The sequence below is a fragment of the Phyllobates terribilis genome, unplaced genomic scaffold, assembly GCF_046119375.1.
Source record: "Phyllobates terribilis strain yellow unplaced genomic scaffold, ASM4611937v1 Scaffold_8__6_contigs__length_399053987, whole genome shotgun sequence".
NCBI lineage: Eukaryota > Metazoa > Chordata > Amphibia > Anura > Dendrobatidae > Phyllobates > Phyllobates terribilis.
Genome location: NW_027362768.1, coordinates 57793689 through 57817915, shown reverse-complemented (window position 1 = coordinate 57817915; position 24227 = coordinate 57793689). Strand labels below are relative to the sequence as shown.

Genomic DNA, 24227 nt, shown 5'->3' with positions numbered 1-24227 from the left:
GAACAATGAGGTGGAATAAGATTCTACAGGTGAACAACTGGCTACGTCGATGGTGCCGTCAACAAGGATTTGGATTTCTGGATCACGGGATGAATTACCTATACGATGGACTACTTGCTAGAGATGGGGTGCACCTTACGAAGACTGGAAAACATGTATTTGGAAGTCGCCTTGCTACACTCATCAGGAGAGCTTTAAACTAGAACAATGTGGGAAGGGAAGCAAAAGGCCAGAAAAAGCCATACAGCTGACAAATACTATTGAGATCTCTGCTACTGGAAGTGGAAAAAATCTAAATAAAAATATGGGAGGAAGAGAAACCAATCACAAACTAAAATGTTTTTATACAAATGCACAAAGCATGGGCAACAAACAAGGAGAATTGGAACTACTAATGCAGGAAAAGAAATATGATGTCATTGGAATCACTGAAACTTGGTGGGACGATACACATGATTGGAATAAAAGGCTAAAAGGATACAACTTATTTGCAAGAAACAGAATTGATAAACGAGGAGGAGGTGTCGCATTGTATGTTAGAAAAGCGTATATCTGCACAGAGATTGAAGCTTCAGAGACTGGGAGTTCTGTGGAAACTGTTTGGGTAAGAATACAAGGAGAGAACAACGGAAAGGACACCATTGTAGGCATTTACTACAGGCCACCTGGGCAAGCTGAAGATATGGATGAACTCTTTATGTATCAAATGACCAAGTTCTCCAAAAAATATGACGTAGTGGTCATGGGAGATTTCAACTATCCAGACATTTGTTGGGAATCTCTCTCAAGTAAAACTAACAGGTCAAGCAAATTCTTATCCTCTCTTGCTGACAACTTTATCTTCCAAAAGGTAGGGGAGAAAACAAGGGGATCTGCTACTTTGGATCTAATCCTTATAAACAGGGAGGAAATGGTTGAGGAGGTAAAGGTGGCTGGGACCCTAGGAGGCAGCGATCATGCTATTATAGAATTTTGGATAACTAGAGGAGGAAGACATGTGAAGACTCAAACTTCAAGGTTAGATTTTAGAAAGGCAGATTTTAAGAGACTCAGAAAGAGAATAGGAGGGATCCAATGGCTGGATGTCCTTAAGGACAAAAATGTCCAGGAAGGATGGGAAATTTTTAAAAATGAGATTCTCAAAGCACAATCGCTAACAATCCTGAAAAGTAGGAAGAATGGGAAGCATTTAAGGAAACCAGGATGGATGAACACAGAACTTAAACACATGCTAAAAAGAAAGAAAGAAATGTTTATTAAATGGAAAGAGGGAGGCATATCTAAAGAAGATTATAATGCAGTCTGCAGATCCTGCAGGGCACGTATCAGGTTAGCTAAAGCTGAAAATGAATTAAGGCTTGCAAGAGATGTCAAAAGCAATAAAAAAGGATTTTGGGGGTATGTCAAAAGTAAAAGAAAAGTCAAAGATGCTATAGGATTTTTACAGGATGAAAATGGAGAAATGGTAAGAGAGGATGTTGAGAAGGCCGAACTTTTTAATTCCTATTTTGCATCTGTTTTCTCTCAGAAAGAAAATGTAACATCAACTGATTTTCACTGTCCTTTTAAAGGAATAGAAGAATCCAAGTTATCTGTAAACAGAAAGATTGTGAGGGAATATTTAGCTAACATAAATGAGTTCAAGTCTCCAGGTCCAGATGAATTACACCCCAGAGTACTGAAGGAGATCGTAGAAGAAATTTTAGAACCACTCTCCATAATCTTTGAAAATTCTTGGAGAACAGGAGAAGTCCCAGAAGACTGGAGAAGAGCAAATGTTGTTCCTATCTTCAAAAAGGGGAAGAAGGTGGACCCAGGGAACTATAGGCCGGCGAGTCTGACTTCTATACCAGGAAAGATCTTTGAACAAATTATTAAACATCATGTATGTAAGTACCTGGATAAGAATGAAGTGATTAACCAGAGTCAGCATGGGTTTGTAACTAACAAGTTATGTCAGACTAACTTAATTTCCTTCTATGACAGAATCACTGACTGGGTGGATCAGGGAAATGCTGTAGATATAGTATATCTTGACTTCAGCAAAGCATTTGACAAAGTATCTCACACCATCCTTATTGAAAAAATGACCAAGTATGCAATGGACCAGGCAACTGTTAGGTGGATTCATAACTGGCTTAGTGATCGGACTCAAAGGGTGGTTGTAAATGGCTTCACATCCAGCTGGATGAATGTCTCAAGTGGGATACCACAGGGCTCTGTCCTGGGACCTGTATTGTTCAACATCTTCATCAATGATTTAGATGAAGGAATTGAGGGTAAACTGATTAAATTTGCTGATGACACAAAGCTAGGAGGGATAGCTAATACTAGAGAAGAGAGAGAGAGGATTCAAAAAGACCTAAATAAACTGGAGCAGTGGGCAGCAACCAACAGAATGGTTTTTAACAGGGAAAAATGCAAAGTACTACATCTGGGCAATAAAAATGAAAAAAGCATATACAGAATGGGAGGAATAGAGCTAAGCAACAGTACATGTGAAAAAGACTTAGGTATACTAATAGATCATAGACTGAACATGAGTCAACAGTGTGATGCAGCAGCAAAAAAGGCAAATACAATTCTGGGATGTATTAACAGAAGCATACAGTCTAGATCACGTGAAGTCATTATCGGTCTTTACTCCTCTTTGGTCAGACCTCATCTGGAATACTGTGTACAGTTTTGGGCACCACATTTTAAAAAAGACATAGACAAACTGGAACAAGTTCAGAGAAGAGCGACCAGAATGGTGACTGGTCTGCAAACCATGTCCTATGAGGAACGGTTGCAGGATTTGGGAATGTTTAGCTTGCAAAAAAGAAGACTGAGAGGAGACTTAATAGCTGTCTACAAATATGTCAAGGGCTGTCACATTGTAGAAGGATCATCTTTATTCTCATTTGCACAGGGAAAGACTAGAAGCAACGGGATGAAACTAAATGGAAGGAGACACAGATTAGATATTAGAAAAAACTTTTTGACAGTTAGGGTGATTAATGAGTGGAACAGGCTGCCACGAGAGGTGGTGAGTTCCCCTTCAATGGACGTCTTCAAACAGAGGCTGGACAGACATCTGTCTGAGATGATTTAGTGAATCCTGCTTTGAGCAGGGGGTTGGACCAGATGACCCAGGAGGTCCCTTCCAACTCTACCATTCTATGTATGTATGGTACCCCAAACTCATGGTCCCCTCACCCCCCAGTCCTGGTATGCATGGCATCCCTCATCCCCCAATCCTGGTATGCATGGCACCCCTCATCCCCCAATCCTGGTATGCATGGTCCCCTCACCCCTAATCCTGGTATGTGTGGTACCCCTCATCCAGGTATGCATGAGACCCCATTCCTCATCCTGGTATGCATGATCCCCTCACCCCCCAATCCTGGTATGCATGGTCCCCTCACCCCACCATCTTGGTATGCATGGTACCCCTCATCCCCCCAATCCTGGTATGTTTGGTACCCCTCATCCCCCAATCCTGGTATGCTTGGCACCCCTCATCCCCCAATCCTGGTATGCTTGGCACCCCTCATCCCCCAATCCTGGTATGTGTGGCCCCCACTGCACACATACAAAAAAATAAACACTTATGCGTGCCGGAGTACGCGTGTGCCCATACCAAGCTGTTCGGCGCCATTTTGCTGAAGACACACTGCAAATGTGTCTTCAGTAAAATGGCGCCGGATATCGCTATGCGCTGATTACGACGCCTCACTCCGGCTCCGGTCTCCGGCGAAGAGAGGCGCCGCGGCAACGCTCCTCCCGGTCAGCTAAGTATTTAAGTATGGTGCCGGAGATTGCGGTATGAGTTCATTGTCTACGCATACCGTAATCTCCGGCGCCTTACACACTCCTCTTACCTGTAATGGCCCCATGCGTGCTTCTGTCTGGAGCCAGACGGCGCAGGCGTGTCGCGCTTGCGCAGTCTATAAAGGCTTCCGACAGAAACACGCATGTCCCGTTATATTATAGATACGTCAGCGGAGCAATCCAGCACCAAAATATGTCAGCGGAGCAATCTAGCAACAAAATAGGACAGCACATTTCTCACAGGAGAAATTGATTCACAATCAGTGTTGCTTCATAACTGGACAGGTAGATTTCACAGAACTGTTACTGACTTGGAGTTACATTGTGTTGTTTAAGTGTTCCCTTTATATTTTTGAGCAGTGTATATAAAATACGTCAGCGGAGCAATCCAGCAACTTTTTACTGAATATATATATAAAATACATAAGTGGAGCAATGCAGCCACTTTTTAGTGAATATATATATATATATATATATAAAATAAGTCAGCACAGCAATCCAGCGACTTTTTAGTGAATATATACACTGCTCAAAAAAATAAAGGGAACACTTAAACAACAGAATATAACTCCAAGTGAATCAAACTTCTGTGAAATCAAACTGTCCACTTAGGAAGCAACACTGATTGACAATCAATTTCACATGCTGTTGAAGCTCATCATGAGAATGCCAAGAGTATGCGAAGCAGTCATCAAAGCAAAAGGTGGCTACTTTCAAGAACCTAGAATGTAAGACATATTTTCAGTTGTTTTCACACTTTTTTGTTAAGTATATAATTCCACATGTGTTAATTCATAGTTTTGATGCCTTCAGTGTGAATGTACAATTTTCATAGTCATGAAAATACAGAAAAATCTTTAAATGAGAAGGTGTGTCCAAACTTTTGGTCTGTACTGTATGTTGGTGATTTACCTTGGTTAGGGTGCAACGCAGATGTTGCATGGTAAATTTGCCCATGGATTCTGTAACAGAAAGGACCTGATCGTCTGTTAATTGATTGGTCAATTTGTGCGCCCATTGATGCAAAAATGTTTGCACTATTGTACGATCTTATGTTTTCCATAAAATTCTTGGAGTTTGGTTCTGATCTCTTCATGCAATTAGTAATATAAGGATGAACCCCCAGAAAACAGTGACATTACCATTCATCCAAAAAGTGGGATTTTACAAAATATATCTATTCTGAGTAGACTCTGTGACCCAATGTGCTACCCTTTGATTTTCCATTATGGGGACTCTGAGTGGACTACAGAACTAAAAAAAAAAACAGTTGGACGAGTAAATGTGACTTCAACTTCATACCACTTTGCCATTCGTGATGGTACTTTTAACCAGTTCCTTAATGCAGGAAAGCTGACACACCAATTTATGGTTGATGCCTATTGCAAAACTGAGGCAAGCAGTTTGAATTGGGTGCGCAAAAATCAAAGTACTGTAAGAGCCGAAGAATATGACGTTCTTTACTGATTAGTAGACAACCACCATTTCATGGACATAAATATCCTACCTAGAAAAAAAAAGTCATATTGCCATCAAGTTTCCAAGGAAGTACAAGAAATATGGCACAAAACTACCAAGATGCCATGGCAATGGTCAGGAAATATGACAAACCAGACCTATTTGTAACAGTAACGTGCAATCTAAAATGAAGGGAAATCAGGGAAAACTTACTTCCCAGTCAGAAACCATGTAACAGGCTCGATTTAGTAGCATTAGTATTTAACATGAAACTAAAATTGCTACTTGGAGACTTAACCACATACCACAGATTTGGAAGTGTTAATGGTATGGAGTATGTAATTGAGTTCCAAAGAAGAGGGCTTCCTCATGAACACATATTGATATTTATGGCCGTGGAATACAAAGCCTGGGAAAAATAAAGAATTGACAAAATTGTCATGGACACATATTGATATTTATGGCCCCGGAATACAAAGCCTGGGAAAAAGAGAGAATTGACAAAATTGTTTATGCAGAGCTCCCGCACAAAGACACTCATCCGAAGCTTTATGAAACTGTAAAATCTTGCATGATACACGGTCCATGTGGTCCACTTAATCCAAATGCACCATGTATGGACAATGGGAACTGTACCAAAGGCTTTCCCAAAGATTTCTGTTCTGAAACTAAGAGCAATGTAAATGGATACCCTAAATACCAACGCCAGGATGATAACAACTTTGTTGAACTTGGTGGAAACAGAGTTGATAATAGATGGGTTGTACCTTACAATCCTTATCTTTCCTTAAAATACAATGCCCACAAACGTTGAGATTTGCAGTTTTATACAGACTGTAAAATATTTGTTCAAATACTTTAACAAAGGGCATGATTGTGCAAATATCCAGTTTGTTACTGCTGCCACAGATCAAAAAGCCACAGTTGAATGGGATGAAGTAAAAAATTACTTAGAAACTCGATATGTAAGTGCACCTGAAGTATGCTGGAGACTCAGGAAATATAAAATGCACCATCAAACTGATCATGTAGAAAGATTAAATGTCCACCTTGAGGACAAGCATACAATATGCTTTATAACAGGTAAAGAAGCTGAAGCTGTGCAGCAGAAAAACACCAAGTCTAAACTTCTGGCTTGGTTTAAACTGAATCGGGAAGATCCTAATGCCCAACAATATTTATCCATTGAAATCCCCGAACATTACACATGGGATGATAAAAATATTAAATGGAAACCACGTAGCAAAGGTCATAAAATCACAATTGGCAGAATGTTTAACGTTAGTGCATTAGACAGAGAAAAATACTTTCTACGAATTCTCCTTCTCAATGTTAGAGGCGCAACATCTTTTGAGGATCTCAGAACAACTGAAGGAAACCATTTTGCTACTTTGCAAGAAGCCTGTATTGCAAGAGGGTTAACTGATGATGACTCTGAATGGGATACTTGCCTAACAGAGCTGCAACTTATCAAATGCCAATACAACTTAGACAATTGTTTGCATTTATTTGCATCATGTGTGAGCCGTCTAATGCTGCAGCATTGTTTCAAAGGCACAATAAAAATCTCATGGAAGACTGTACCAGATGTTTCCTTCATGTAGAAAAAGCCCTCTATATGACATTACATGAATTTGAGTCTGTGTTAGGACATATGGAAAGTCATTACAAGATTTTGGCAAGTACGATGATCCAATCAATTCTGGCAAATATTACGACACTGTTATGGAAAAGGCTTTGTTGAGGAGAAATTCCAAATGTTAAACCCAGGACAACGAAAGGCTTTCGAAAAAATTAGAGAAGCTTTTGAGAATTCCAACTTGGAAAAACGCCTATTTTTTATTGACGGACCTGGTGGAAGTGGTAAAACATTCCTGTATAATACAATCATGCATTACGTTCGGAGCAAAAATGAATTAGTCTTGCCATGTACATTTAGAGGCATTGCTGCTACTTTGCTGGAGGGAGGCCGAACTTCCCATAATCTGTTCAAACTGCCTATACCAATTAATGAAACGTCGACGTACAATATTCGTCAGGGCAGCAATACTGCCAATGAGTTGAAAACCACCAAACTCATTATCTGGGACGAAGCTTCTATGGCTCCAGCTCATGCTGTAAATGCAGTTGACAACTTCTACAAAGAACTCATGGCTGAATATCCAAAAGTTTCCTAAAAAAAAAAACATTCGGAGGTGCGGTGTTTCTTTTTGGTGGAGATTTTCGACAGATCCTTCCTGTTGTACCACATGACAGCAGAACCAAAAGAATTTCTGCATGCATGAAGAACAGCAATTGTTGGAGGAATATTGAAGTCCTCAAATTAGATCAAAACATGGGTACCAATGAGGACAATGTCCCTGAAGAACATCAAGGCTTTTCCCAATGGCTTTTAAACCTTGGAGATGGAAAACTTCAAGAACTAGGACTAGAGGAAGGTATCTTTGAAATTCCTTCTTTCTGCATTGAAAATGGATGTATTGTTGATGCTGTCTTTACTCAAGTCATACAATCAGAAGATGAAAGCATAACAAAACTGTGCAATCCTAACTCCAAAAAACCAACATTCACATGAACTGAATGAAAATGTTCTTAGACGAATTCAGTCTGAATTGAAATGCTACACCAGCATTGATTCCATTCAGCAAGACACTGCAAATGCTGAGGAAGCAGCAAACTATCCAATGGAGTTCTTAAACAGCTTAACGCCTGGTGGTATGCCTCCTCATAGATTACATTTGAAAGTTGGAGCAGTAGTCATGCTATTAAGAAACCTTAACTCAACAAGAAGTCTTTGCAATGGCACCAGAATGGTTGTGAAGCAAATGATGTCAAAAGTCACAAACTGAAATCGTCACCGGATCATTTAAAAGGTACAAGGGTATTCATTCCCTGAGTTATTCTGGCATCAAGCGATCCTGATCTTCCTTTTACTTTAAAACTAAAACAGTTTCCCTTAAGACTTGCTTATGCTATGACCATCAACAAAAGTCAAGGGCAAACAATGGATTCAGTTGGCATATATTTGCCATCTGCAGCCTTCAGCCATGGCCAACTTTATGTCGCCTTTTCAAGGACAAAATCCTTCCAGCAAGTCAAAGTTTTCGCTACTGATCAACAAGACAACTTAAAAAAAGACCACAGAGTTTACACCAAAAATGTTGTTTGCAGAGAAGTTTTTGCACAATAATTCTTTTTTTCAGCTAATACTTAAATTAAAATTTAAAATGTTATATATAACAGTGAATGTGTCTTTCTGTTCGAAGCCGGAATGGGTGGCGCCTGTGCAGTGTGCTGCCTGAGTCACAGCGTGTGCATACTGCACTACGATGCCATTTTAGTGAAGACACTATGTGTACAAATTCCCAGACAGTGTGTCTTCAAGAAAATAGCGCCAGATATTGTGAGATGCGCACACGTTGACTCAGGCGCTATTTTATGGGAGAAGCACAAGACAGGATGGGGGCACAGGATGGGGGCACATAATGGGAGCTCCACATGACAGGCTGGGGGCGCGGGATGGGAGCTCCACATGACAGGCTGGGGGCGCGGGATGGGAGCGCCACCTGACAGGCTTGCGGGCGCGGGATGGGAGCGCCACCTGACAGGCTTGCGGGCGCGGGATGGGAGCGCCACCTGACAGGCTTGCGGGCGCGGGATGGGAGCGCCACCTGACAGGCTTGCGGGCGCGGGATGGGAGCGCCACCTGACAGGCTTGCGGGCGCGGGCTGGGAGCGCCACCTGACAGGCTTGCGGGCGCGGGCTGGGAGCGCCACCTGACAGGCTTGCGGGCGCGGGCTGGGAGCGCCACCTGACAGGCTTGCGGGCGCGGGCTGGGAGCGCCACCTGACAGGCTGGGAGCGCCACCTGACAGGCTGGGAGCGCCACCTGACAGGCTGGGAGCGCCACCTGACAGGCTGGGAGCGCCACCTGACAGGCTGGGAGCGCCACCTGACAGGCTGGGAGCGCCACCTGACAGGCTGGGAGCGCCACCTGACAGGCTGGGAGCGCCACCTGACAGGCTGGGAGCGCCACCTGACAGGCTGGGAGCGCCACCTGACAGGCTGGGAGCGCCACCTGACAGGCTGGGAGCGCCACATGACAGGCTGGGAGCGCCACATGACAGGCTGGGAGCGCCACATGACAGGCTGGGAGCGCCACATGACAGGCTGGGAGCACCACATGACAGGCTGGGAGCACCACATGACAGGCTGGGAGCACCACATGACAGGCTGGGAGCACCACATGACAGGCTGGGAGCACCACATGACAGGCTGGGAGCACCACATGACAGGCTGGGAGCACCACATGACAGGCTGGGAGCACCACATGACAGGCTGGGAGCACCACATGACAGGCTGGGAGCACCACATGACAGGCTGGGAGCACCACATGACAGGCTGGGAGCACCACATGACAGGCTGGGAGCACCACATGACAGGCTGGGAGCACCACATGACAGGCTGGGAGCACCACATGACAGGCTGGGAGCACCACATGACAGGCTGGGGGCACAGGATGGGAGCACCACATGACAGGCTGGGGGCGCAAGATGGGAGCACCACATGACAGGCTGGGGGCGCAAGATGGGGGCGCAGCATGGGAGCACCACATGACAGGCTGGGGGAGCAGGATGAGAGCACCACATGACAGGCTGGGGGAGCAGGATGAGAGCACCACATGACAGGATGAGGTCAGCACATACCAGGATGGCGGCGCAGGATGGCAGCACATGTCAGGATGAGGGCAGCACATGAAAAGATGAAGGTGCAGGATGGAGGCGCACGATGGGGGCTGCACGTGACAGAATGGGGGGCGCAGGATGGCAGGACATACCAATATAAATGTATGTATGTATATATATATTAATTATATATATATATATATATATATATTAATATATATATATATATATATATTAATATATATATATATATATATATATATATATATATATATATATATATATATATATATATATATATATATATATATACATACACAGCTCTGGCAAAAATTAAGAGACCACTGCACAGTTTTCTAAAAATCAAAATCTCTACATGTCTGACAGCCATTCCATTCCAGTGTCAGTTGAATTCCAACCAAAGTACATCTCATTCTACTTAATGAGCTTCTGATTAGGTGATCACCCGAACCGAATCTTACGTAACGGGGGAAAGTATAAAAAAACACTGGCGTGGTCTTCACAATCCACTTGCAATAGGACAAGCTGGATGGCAAAACAAGTGCTAGGAATAGCCCAAAAGTAATTTGAATGAAAAAATAACTTCTATCCATGCCAAAGGAGTTGAAAAGAAAAGTCTTGAGTGAGGAAAAGAAGGGCTCAATTCTGGCTTTACTAGCAGAGGGATACAGTGAGCGTCATGTTGCCTCCATCCTTAAAATTTCGAAGACTGCAGTCCATTACAACAAGGTCAAGCAGCAGACATTGGGGACAACAAAGCTACAGACCGGCAGAGAGCGAAAGCGACTCTCCACTGACCAGGGTGACTGTCATCTTATTCAAATGTCACTCAGCAACCGCAGGATGACATCAAGTGACCTACAAAAGGAATGGCAAATGGCAGCTGAGGTGAAGTGCACGGCAAGAACAGTTTGTAACAGGATCCTAGAGGCAGGCCTCAAGTCATGTAAAGCTAGAAAAATGCCTTTCATCAATGAGAAGCAAAGGAGAGCCTGGCTGAAGTTTGCCAAATACCATAAGGATTGGACCATAGAGGACTGGAGTAAGGTAATCTTCTCTGATGAGTCTAATTTTCAGCTTTGCCCAACACCTGGTCATCTAATGGTTAGACGGAGACCTGGAGAGGCATACAAGCCACAGTGTCTTGCACCCACTGTGAAATTTGGTGAAGGATCGGTGATTATCTGGAGATGCTTCAGCAAGGCTGGAATTGGGCAGATTAATCTTTGCGAAGGACGTATGAATCAAGCCACATACAATGTTACCCTTGAAAAAACACTTGCTTCCTTCTGCTCAGGCAATGTTCCCCAACTCTGAGAACTGTTTTTCCCAACAGGAAAATGCCCCATGCCACACAGCTAGGTCAATCAATGTGTGGATGACGGAGCACCACATCAAGATCCTGTCATGGCCAGCCCAATCTCCAGACCTGAACCCCATTGAAAACCTCTGTAATGTAATCAAGAGGAAGATGGATAGTCACAAGCCATCAAACAAAGAAGAACTGCTTAAATTTTTGTGCCAGGAGTGGCATAAAGTCACCCAAAAGCAGTGTGAAAGACTGGTGGAAAGCAAGCCAAGACGCATGAAAGCTGTGATTAAAAATCATGGTTATTCCACCAAATATTGATTTCTGAACTCTTCCTGATTTAAAACATGAGTATTGTTGTTTCTAAATGAATAAGAACTTGTTTTTTTTGCATTATTTGAGTTCTGAAAGCGCTGTTTCTTTTCTATTATTTTGACGATTTCTCATTTGCTGCAAATAAATACAAAATTTTTAGCTTTGAATTTCGGAGACATGTTGTCAGTAGTTTATAGAATAAAACAACAATGTACATTTTACTCAAAAATATACCTATAAAGAGAAAAATCAGAGAAAATGAAAAATTTGCAGTGGTCTCTTAGATTTTATTTATATATACAGCTCTGGCAAAAATTATCTATCTATATTTTATCATCTTGTACAATTTTAAAAATTACAAAAAGGAAAATGGGCTGATGGAAAAGTTTGGGCACCATGCATGGTTAGTATCCAGTAGCACCCCATTTTGAAACTAACACAGCTTGGAAAAGCTTTTTGTAGCTAGACTAGAGTCTTTCAATTCTTGTTTGAGGGATTTCTTGTAAAATTCTTCCAGTTTTGTGAGATTCCTGTGTCGTCTTGCATGCACTGCTATTTCCATGCTCTTTTTTTGTACTGCTATTTTCAGGTCTAGCCACAGATTTCCAATGATGTTCAGATCAAGAGACTGTGAGGGCCATTGTAAAACCTTCAGCTTCCGCCTTTTGAGATAGTCTATCGTATATTTTGACGTGTGTTTAGGACCATTATCCATTTGGAAAAGCCACCCTGTTTTCAACTTCACCTTTTTACAGATTGTGTTATGTTTGCATAAAGAATTTGTTGAAATTTCATTAAATCCATTCTTCCCTCTACCCGTGAAATGTTCCCTGTGCCATTGGCTGCAAAACAACCCCAAAGAATGATTGATCCACCCCCATGCTTAATGGTTGGCGAGATGTTCTTTTCCTGAAATTCTGTGCCCTTTTTCTCCACACATACCTCTGATCATTGTGGCCAAAAGAGTTCTATTTTAACCTCATCGGTCCACAGGACTTGTTTCCAAAATGCATCAGCGGGGCGCTACTGTGCACAGAAGTACACCCACCTGACAAACAAGGCAACACAGACAGGGATAAACAGAAAACTCCAGGCACATAAAATATTCTCTCACATATAACAGAGGGAAGCACCGGGGTGTGTAGGTAGGGGGAATAAATCAAAATGGAGAAGGATAAGGAATAACCATGCATACAAACCAGGCAAGCTATTCCTCCCAAATTCCTTCACCTAGAACTACTCGCTCTCCTTAACCATGCAGCAAATTCTAGCTCTGACAAGGACTTAGTATCAGAACCCAGGTTATAAAGGGAAAGGGAGTGGCTAACCAAGCTCAGCTGTGAGCACAGGGAAATCCAACATGGCTGCTTAACCCCTGTTCTGCTGGAATAAATACATTTAAAATGAAGGAGAAGTGCTTCGTCTCGGAGTTGGAGCAGGAGCCCTCCGGCACAGAGGTCTCCTTGCTGCAACCTGTCGGGGTAACCCCGTGACCATGGCTGTGGAGTCGGTAAGCCAAACCTCCGACTCCTCAATTTCCATGACACCCACTCCGACTCCCTCATACATGGCTCATGTTTAAGTGATACATTTACTGTAGCGCAGATTCATCTCAGCTAAAAGTCTAGACCCTTAGATCAGGAATAGGACAGACATTTATAGGACATTTCATAACTTTACCAAATTGTTATGAAAAAATATTCCCCACAAACTGCATTGAACTGCTGTACCCAATTTATTATATATTTTAGGAGTTGGAGTCGGCTCATTTTATACCAACTCCACGACTCCACAGCCCTGCCCGTGACAGGGGCATTCTTCAGTCTATGCCAATAGGCAGGTACAAGCACAGGGCTTTTTTAAAGGGGGGGTGGGTGGGGGGGTGAGGGTTAAATGATCTGAAATAAATAATTACAGAAACTCCCACCACTAACCCACATTTCTCATCAGCTTAAGACGGGAAACCACAATGTGAGTCGGAGTTAATAATACAACTCCTTGGTAGCGCACGTGATAAAATGTTCAGTAAAACACTTCTATATGGAAAGTTCTGCATCTTACAATAGCCCACTCCACATAACAGAAGACAAATGGCAAACCGACGAAAGGTCACTGAACATATGTTTCCATTTATACAGAGCTTTCTTTTTCATGGTAAGTAAGAATAAAGATAAAGTGAATTAGATATAAATCATAGTAAACAAATCCAATTTAAACACAAAGTTTACATGAAAAAGTAAACTCTGGAAACATAAGATTCAGCCAGCTGTGTTATGCAATACATCTGCTCACCCAACCGCAGGAATACCAAGCCTTACATCAGGCACTCTGACATGTCACGCAGAAGCCACTGACAGTCTGGAAACTTTTCTGTTGGATGCAGACTTTCCACAGGATGTGGGTGGAATAACTCCAGTATGCGCAGAGCAAATGTGGTGAAAGTCAATGACTTTCCCTCATTCTTACATTTGGAATGGTGGTTTCTAAAAGTCACAACATATGGGAGAAAGGTGGTGTGTGTGTTCTGCATGGTGCGGATGATCGGTAACTTAAATTTAGAAGATTGATCAAGCAAGTAATGAATCACTTAAAAGATTGAATTTATTTATATTGTATTAAAAAGACACCAAAAAATCCCAAGTGAACACAGCAAAAAATAAATAGCCAAATCAACAAGCCAGCTAAAAATATTAGTGCCAACTGGAAAGGCCCACTCAACCGGTCCACTAACCGAAACTTGATCTTGTCCCTTATTCTTTGATATGTCACTATATCATACACAGAGCGACATAGAGAATTAGATGACCCAAATCAGCAAGATATATGGATAACACTCACAGCACTAGATAGCATAGGCTAATGTAGACGCCTGTTGTCTAATGTGTCAGACAGGTACACATGCACGTATAGATAAACTAGATCAGCAAGGTACATAGGAAATACCCAACATAAATAATACCTTAACCCCTTTCTGACGTGGGGCGTATTAATAAGTATCTGCGCCCTGGACCTATTGGGCCAGATTCGTATTAATTCGCCCTGGCGACTGCGCCCACACAGAGGCTGTGCTGGCGCGATCGCCGACAGGTGTCAGCTGATTGCACAGAGTACCGGGTGTCAGCTGTGACAAGGAGCGGTCCCGCACCGCTCCAGCACATTAACCCCTGTAATGCTGTGATTGAAATGGATCGCAGCATTCCAGGACAAGGGGAGGTAAGCGCCGCTTACTCACCTCTTCTCCGTCGTCTTGCGCTGTCAGTCCGGGGTCCCGGTAGTTGTCACAGTGACCCGATGTCGTCATGACGACATCCGGGTCAGCAGATAGCAGGAAGTAACTTTGATCAGGCGCAGTGCGAGATCAAAGTAACTTCTGCCTGTGCAGCGCTGACAGGCTGCATAGCATAGAGATGCTGCTGCATCCCTATGTTGTGCAAGCGATCAGCCTGCAAAAAGTGAAAGTCCCACAGTGGGACAAAGTGTAAGAGTAAAAAAAGTATCAGAAAGTAAAATAAATAAATTAAAATAAAAAAAATAACCCCAAAAAATAAAAATATACTGTACCCATGAATAAGTATTATTATGGAAAAAAAACCAAAACATGAAAGTACACACATTTGGTATCGCCGCGTCCAGAACAACCTGACCTATAAAACTGTCCCACTAGTTAACCCCTTTAGTGAACACAGTAAAAAAAAAAAAAAAAAAAAGAAACAAAAAACGATGCTTTATCATTTTACCACCAAACAAATGGTACAGCCGAAAATTTTATCTTGTCCTGCAAAAACAAGCTCCATCAGCCAAAAAATAAAAAAAAGTTATAGCTCTCAGAATAAAGCGATACAAAAAAATAATTTTCTATAAAAAAGTTTTTATTGTGTAAAAGAGGCAAAACAAAAAAAAATATATAAATGTGGTACCGCTGTAAACGTACTGACCCGAAGAATAAAGCTGCCTTATCAATTTTACCACACGCGGAACGGCATAAAAAAAAATAAAATAAAAATAAGAAAAACACAATTCCTGAATTGTTGGTTTTTGTTTATTCTGCTTCCCAAAAATCGGAATAGAAAGCATTCAAAAAATGTCACGTGCCCGAAAATGCTACCAATGAAAAAGTTAACTTGTCCTGCAAAAAACAAGCTGTCACATGACTCTGTCGGCCGAAATATGGAAAAATTATAGCTCTCAAAATATGGCAATGTAAAAACTAGTCTTTGCAAAAACAAGCGTTTTTTAGTGTGTGACAGCTGTCAATCATGAAAACCTGATATGATTCTGGTATCGCTGTAATCGCACCGACCCGAAGAATAGGACAAGAAGTAATTGGTGCTCCGGCCAACTGCACAGGCTACTGGGACTGAGAATCACAGAGCGCTTCAAGGAGGAACGCACCAAGTGCAGCCAGGTAAGGTGAAGTCAGAGCATACGTCAGAGCCGGGACCAGAAGTAATTGGTACTCCAGCCATCCGCCCAGGCGCAAACTCTCTGCGGCTGATGGATCCGTAACTCATTGGTGTTACAAGTAGTACACACCCAGTATAGTCGGATAAAGCTGCAATAGGTACATGCGTCAAAGCCAAGGACATGGGGCAAGAAGTACTGGGATGCAGTCTAGGCGCCGCCAGGCATCCATGGTAACGGACGGCTGGGAGTATATAGAGGCATATATAAAGTTAGTCTATGGCCCTGTTTACTGTGCACATCAATAAATGAACGATATATCACATGGTTGTAAATAGACCAAGGACAGGAGATGGAAGGGTACTTCTAATAAATATCTCCACCATTGGTAATAAAATTTATATGAAGAAATAAAGATCAGTGCCTCTATTGATGAGTCTTCTGTCTGAGCATTCACAGACAGATTACAGACTATACTGCCAGGAGATAAGAAATCTGTGGGCCAACCATAAATTGGGAGACAGTGAGTATCGCCTGGTACAAAGGCAGTGGAATCCCGGGTTGGGAACTTGTGGACTGAGAGCATTGTATTTTGGCCATTTTACCTGGAATTGTTGTAAAACCATGGATGTAAGGAATAAAATATTGTTGCATCGCCGCACCCAGAGATAAAGTATCATGTTCAGCTGTATACAAGACGCCACACCCCGAGATAAAGAATCATGTTCAGCTGCATACAAGACGCCACACCCCGAGATAAAGTATCATTCAACTGCATACAAGACGCCACACCCCGAGATAAAGAATCATGTTCAGCTGCATACAAGACGCCACACCCCGAGATAAAGAATCATGTTCAGCTGCATACAAGACGCCGCACCCCGAGATAAAGTATCATTCAACTGCATACAAGACGCCACACCCCAAGATAAAGAATCATGTTCAGCTGCATACAAGACGCCACACCCCGAGATAAAGTATCATTCAACTGCATACAAGACGCCGCACCCCGAGATAAAGACTCATGTTCAGCTGCATACAAGACCCCGCACCCCGAGATAAAGTATCATGTTCAGCTGTATACAAGATGCCGCACCCCGAGATAACGTATGAGCTTCAGCTCTATACGAGAAGCTGCACCCCGAGATAATGTATGAGCTTCAGCACTATACGACGCTGCACCGAGATAATGTATGAGCTTCAGCACTATACGACGCTGCACCCTGAGATAATGTATGAGCTTCAGCACTATACGACGCTGCACCCTGAGATAATGTATGAGCTTCAGCACTATACGACGCTGCACCCTGAGATAATGTATGAGCTTCAGCACTATACGACGCTGCACCAGGGGCGGACACAGACTGTAGTGGGCCCCTGTGCAAGAAATTTTGGGGGGCCCCCCCTGCCCTTCATAAGGCAACAAAGTTATGTAAACATAACCCCCCATGTGCATCTCTCACCCCCCCATGTGCAGCTCTCATCCCACCCATGTGCAGCTCTCACCCCCCGTGCATCTCTCATCCCCCCCATGTGCATCTCTCATCCCCCTCCGTGCATCTCTCATCCCCCCCATGTGCATCTCTCATCCCCCCCCCCATGTGCATCTCTCATCCCCCCCCCATGTGCATCTCTCATCCCCCCCCATGTGCATCTCTGATTCCCCCCACTCCTAGTTAATTAATTGTATTTAAAAAAAATAAAACTTGTTATACTTACCCCCATGCAATCCCTGCAGAATCCTGGCGCTCGTCCACGTCGCTGCCACCAGGTTCTCCTGACGTTCGGCCATGTGACGGCGCCACATACATAGCCATCAGCTTTTGTTTTGGCCAAAAGATTTTTAAAGCCGCCACCACGATAAGGTAGACTCTTCTGGGCGGGCCCTACTCTAACCTATTAAAATTTTCTTAAAATATCCAATACTCTTTTTAGATATATTTTTATTTAGTTTTCTTTAAGGGAATGTGTCATATACATTTTTTTTTTAAATGACCAATAATACCACATACAGGGAATACCGCCACACCATGACCAGACCACATATTACCACAACATAGTGACCGAATAATACCACACAGAAGGGAGAAAAACTGCCACACCATGACCAGACCACATATTACCACTACATTACTAATATTACCACCACATTACTAATATTACCATAAGTGTCATTATACACGGGAGCTCTATACATGGTATGTATAACGTAAGTGTCCAGGTAATCTAGTGATCACCAGTGAAATTATACACAGGAGCTCTGTATATAGTGTCAGTGTACAGGTAATACAGTGACATTATACACAGGAGCTCTGTATATAGTGTACAGGTAATACAGTGATCATCAGTGACATTATACACAGGAGCTCTGTATATAGTGTCAGTGTACAGGTAATACAGGGATCACCAGTGACATTATACACAGGAGCTCTGTACATAGTGTCAGTGTACAGGTAATACAGTGATCACCAGTGAAATTATACACAGGAGCTCTGTATATAGTGTCAGTGTACAGGTAATACAGTGATCACCAGTGACATTATACACAGGAGCTCTGTATATAGTGTCAGTGTACAGGTAATACAGTGATCACCAGTGACATTATACACAGTGTACATGTAATAGACTGACTCACCGGTGACGTCTCTAGGTGAAGTCCTTCATCTTCGCTTTTCTCCTTCATCCAGCACAGACCGCCATCACTCGTCTCTGCATAAAATAACACAGTTATCTAGAGCACATTCCCCAACTTCTACATTACGCAGCTGAATACAGACGTGCATCCACCATCAATATATGGTTAGTTATTAGGCAACCTACCATTCCAAATATAAATTGTAATCCACCACTGTGCCCCCATTAACTGTAAATAGGCACTTAATATATAATTTAATTAGAACCTCTACTCTTTCCGCCAATTTGTTACCAGTCACACTCCTGCATCCGCAACGCCCCCTACTCTATACTTCCTGCTCCCCGCATTCAATATTTACATGCACCCCCTGCCCCAATTCATTATATCATGTCCGTGCTCTCCCCACCCCATCATCATTTATGTGCCCCTCTCTCATCCCCCTCCCCCCCACATGTGCCCCTCTCTCATCCCCCTCCCCCCCACATGTGCCCCTCTCTCATCCCCCTCCCCCCCACATGTGCCCCTCTCTCATCCCCCTCCCCCCCACATGTGCCCCTCTCTCATCCCCCTCCCCCCCACATGTGCCCCTCTCTCATCCCCCTCCCCCCCACATGTGCCCCTCTCTCATCCCCCTCCCCCCCACATGTGCCCCTCTCTCATCCCCCTCCCCCCCACATGTGCCCCTCTCTCATCCCCCTCCCCCCCACATGTGCCCCTCTCTCATCCCCCTCCCCCCCACATGTGCCCCTCTCTCATCCCCCTCCCCCCCACATGTGCCCCTCTCTCATCCCCCTCCCCCCCACATGTGCCCCTCTCTCATCCCCCTCCCCCCCACATGTGCCCCTCTCTCATCCCCCTCCCCCCCACATGTGCCCCTCTCTCATCCCCCTCCCCCCCACATGTGCCCCTCTCTCATCCCCCTCCCCCCCACATGTGCCCCTCTCTCATCCCCCTCCACCACATGTGCCCCTCCCATCTCCCCCCCCACCACACACATGTGCATCTCCCATCTCCCCCCCCACCACACACATGTGCATCTCCCATCTCCCCCCCCCACCACACACATGTGCATCTCCCATCTCCCCGCCCACCACACACATGTGCATCTCCCATCTCCCCCCCCACACATGTGCATCTCCCATCTCCCCCCCCACACACATGTGCATCTCCCATCTCCCCCCCACACACACACGTGCATCTCCCATCTCCCCCCCCACACACATGTGCATCTCCCATCTCCCCCCCCCACACACACACGTGCATCTCCCATCTCCCCCCCCCACACACATGTGCATCTCCCATCTCCCCCCCCACACACACACATGTGCATCTCCCATCTCCCCCCCCACACACACACACACATGTGCATCTCCCATCTCCCCCCCCACACACACACATGTGCATCTCCCATCTCCCCCCCCACACACACACACATGTGCATCTCCCATCTCCCCCCCCCCACACACACACATGTGCATCTCCCATCTCCCCCCCCCCACACACACACACATGTGCATCTCCCATCTCCCCCCCCCACACACACACACGTGCATCTCCCATCTCCCCCCCCACACACACACATGTGCATCTCCCATCTCCCCCCCCCACACACACACATGTGCATCTCCCATCTCCCCCCCCACACACACACACATGTGCATCTCCCATCTCCCCCCCCACACACACACACACATGTGCATCTCCCATCTCCCCCCCCACACACACACACACATGTGCATCTCCCATCTCCCCCCCCCCACACACACACACATGTGCATCTCCCATCTCCCCCCCCCCACACACACACACATGTGCATCTCCCATCTCCCCCCCCACACACACACACGTGCATCTCCCATCTCCCCCCCCCACACACACACACGTGCATCTCCCATCTCCCCCCCCACACACACACACGTGCATCTCCCATCTCCCCCCCCACACACACACACGCGCATCTCCCATCTCCCCCCCCACACACACGTGCATCTCCCATCTCCCCCCCCACACACACACATGTGCATCTCCCATCTCCCCCCCCACACACACACACACATGTGCATCTCCCATCTCCCCCCCCACACACACACACACATGTGCATCTCCCATCTCCCCCCCCCCACACACACACACACACATGTGCATCTCCCATCTCCCCCCCCACACACACACACGTGCATCTCCCATCTCCCCCCCCACACACACACATGTGCATCTCCCATCTCCCCCCCCACACACACACACGTGCATCTCCCATCTCCCCCCCCCCACACACACATGTGCATCTCCCATCTCCCCCCCCACACACACACATGTGCATCTCCCATCTCCCCCCCCACACACACACATGTGCATCTCCCATCTCCCCCCCACACACACACGTGCATCTCCCATCTCCCCCCCCACACACACACATGTGCATCTCCCATCTCCCCCCCCACACACACACGTGCATCTCCCATCTCCCCCCCCCACCACACACACATGTGCATCTCCCATCTCCCCCCCACACACATGTGCATCTCCCATCTCCCCCCCCCACACACATGTGCATCTCCCATCTCCCCCCCCACACACACACGTGCATCTCCCATCTCCCCCCCCCACACACACACGTGCATCTCCCATCTCCCCCCCCCACACACACACGTGCATCTCCCATCTCCCCCCCCACACACACACACATCTCCCATCTCCCCCCCCACACACACACACACATGTGCATCTCCCATCTCCCCCCCCACACACACACACATGTGCATCTCCCATCTCCCCCCCACACACACACACATGTGCATCTCCCATCTCCCCCCCCCACACACACACACATGTGCATCTCCCATCTCCCCCCCCCCACACACACACACACACACATGTGCATCTCCCATCTCCCCCCACACACACACACACATGTGCATCTCCCATCTCCCCCCCCCCCACACACACACACACATGTGCTTCTCCCATCTCTCCACTCCTAGTTAATTGTATTTTAAAAAAAATAAAACTTGTTATACTTACCCCCATTCGATCCCTGCAGAATCCTGGCGCTCGTCCAAATCGCTGACAGCAGGTTCTCCTGACTTCCGGCCATGTGACGGCACCGTCACATGACCGGAAGTCAGGGGAATCATCAAGGCGCTGCTGCAACAGCGCAGCTCAGCGCTGAAATGTCCCGGACCCGGCGCATAGCATGGGGCCCCGGAGAGAGACGCACAAGAGGGGGGCCCCCGAGGGGGCCCCTACCGGCCGGGCCCCATACTGGAGTCAGGGCAGTCATGCCCTGATGGCGGCCCTGCTGGAGGGGCCCCCTCTCCCTCGGGGCCCCCGTTCAATGAACCGGCTGCACGGGCGGTAGTTCCGCCCCTGCGCTGCACCCTGAGATAATGTATGAGCTTCAGCACTATACGACGCTGCACCCTGAGATAATGTATGAGCTTCAGCACTATACGACGCTGCACCCTGAGATAATGTATGAGCTTCAGCACTATACGACGCTGCACCCTGAGATAATGTATGAGCTTCAGCATTATACGACGCTGCACCCTGAGATAATGTATGAGCTTCAGCACTATACGACGCTGCACCCTGAGATAATGTATGACCTTCAGCACTATACGACGCTGCATCCCGAGATCATGTATGACCTTCAGCACTATACGACGCTGCACCCTGAGATAATGTATGAGCTTCAGCACTATACGACGCTGCACCCTGAGATAATGTATGAGCTTCAGCACTATACGACGCTGCACCCTGAGATAATGTATGAGCTTCAGCACTATACGACGCTGCACCCTGAGATAATGTATGAGCTTCAGCACTATACGACGCTGCACCCTGAGATAATGTATGAGCTTCAGCACTATACGACGCTGCACCCTGAGATAATGTATGAGCTTCAGCACTATACGACGCTGCATCCCGAGATAATGTATGAGCTTCAGCACTATACGACGCTGCACCCTGAGATAATGTATGAGCTTCAGCACTATACGACGCTGCATCCCGAGATAATGTATCAGCTCTATACAAGATGCTGTACCCTGAAATAAAGTATCGACTTCAGCTCTACATGAGACATTGCCATAACTTGTGAGAGCCATTCTGACCTTCTAGAGGGCAAACTGAATGTCTCAGATCCTGCAATGAGATTGTAGAGTGTAAGCCAATCAGGTAACTAAGCAAGGAGGTCATCTGTCACGTTCTGCTTCTCTGCAGCCACATTTTATCATTAAAGAGGACATGTCACTAATCTGAAGGCTTGTTTTACTAACTGCTTGCATTTCCAATGAAATAACAATTCTGAAGCATTGTCCGGCCTAAAAATGCATTTTTACAACTGAATTTACAACTAGGTGTTACCATTCCACTTGTCAAAGAGAGCGTCCTTTCACAGCCTGGTATAGTCAGCGCTGATTGCACAATGTCAGAGTCTACAGGGACACACCTACAACTTGTAAGGCCCAGTTGTCAATTTACTGAATTGATTAAGATGACTCACAGAGGAATAAGACTTATTTATGAGAAAAGATACAGTTGACCTTCTGAAACAGACATGTCAGGAGCCAAAAAATCTATCTTGCAAAAGCGAAAAAATGCATCTACAGCCTATAAGTCACTGTGCATACAGCCGATTCTGCTTGGGGTTCAGCCCCGTGCCACCGTGAGCTACCGATCACTCAAAAATGGCTGCTCAAAACTGGCATACAGTGACATTTACAACATTGTCCTGCATAAAAGTGTAATGTATAACAGCTTCGCCAGAAATAATATATTTAATATAAAAGTAGCTTTAACATTGAAAAACCATTCAATTGTTAGTAGTAAACAAGAATGTAGGGGCGGACATCAGCTGTGAGCCCATAGGAAATAGGAACCACACATATTGATGAGATCTGTGGTAAAACAATGAGAAGCTTCACTGAGTTAGATTCATCCATCTTCTGGCTACAAAACCGGTCAAACCAACATTTATGCCATTAGATTATGTGCAGACAGAATTTTTTGAGGCGGTTTTAGAGTAGAAACTCTTCAAATCCTCCTGAAAAACCTGGAGTGTCCACTCAATTTTATGTTGCAAAAACTTAGCAAAAAGACTGAATGTGCACATACCCTTGAGTAAAAATGATACTAGGTGTGACTGTATTGGTAAGAAATTTACATAGACAGAGCTATCCCAGATTAAAAATCTATTTTACATGTTGGGAAACTGCCGGAAACTGAAGAAACACAATACCAATATTTCTCTTTGATACATACCATGAGTGTCTTGGTTATTCATCTCCTCCACAAACACTAACGTTTTACAATACACCTCAAGATCCAGCATCTCAAGAAATCGATTCTGCAAGTCATCTTCTGATTCATCTCCAAAAATATAGTCACACAGCATTATGGTTGAGCCAGGAAGGGGAATAAATACTCGCTGAGGAAGAGGACAGAGCTCCCTCTGAGACTCTACAAAAACAGGTTTAATGTCAAAAAATAATAAGATGAAGCATAATACCGCTATACAAAATAACCACAGATTTATCAAAGTTACGACATAGATAAAGAGGAGCTTTCTTTTTTACTGACCTGTGATATAA

The 24227-nt window shown here is 45.1% G+C and overlaps 1 protein-coding gene across 4 annotated transcripts in view; it reads right to left on the bottom strand.

Annotated features, from left to right (window-relative positions):
• Positions 1-24227, bottom strand: part of ODR4 (odr-4 GPCR localization factor homolog) — a 92683-nt gene that overhangs the window by 30184 nt on the left and 38272 nt on the right. For 2 of the 4 annotated variants that reach the window (XM_073642980.1, XM_073642981.1), the window contains exon 12: positions 23899-24096. In XM_073642980.1, the coding sequence (XP_073499081.1) occupies positions 23899-24096 (198 nt within the window). Of the gene's footprint in view, positions 1-12597; positions 12649-18636; positions 18711-23898; positions 24097-24227 lie in introns of those variants that run through there. The other 2 variants (XM_073642983.1, XM_073642982.1) reach the window with 2 other exon arrangements.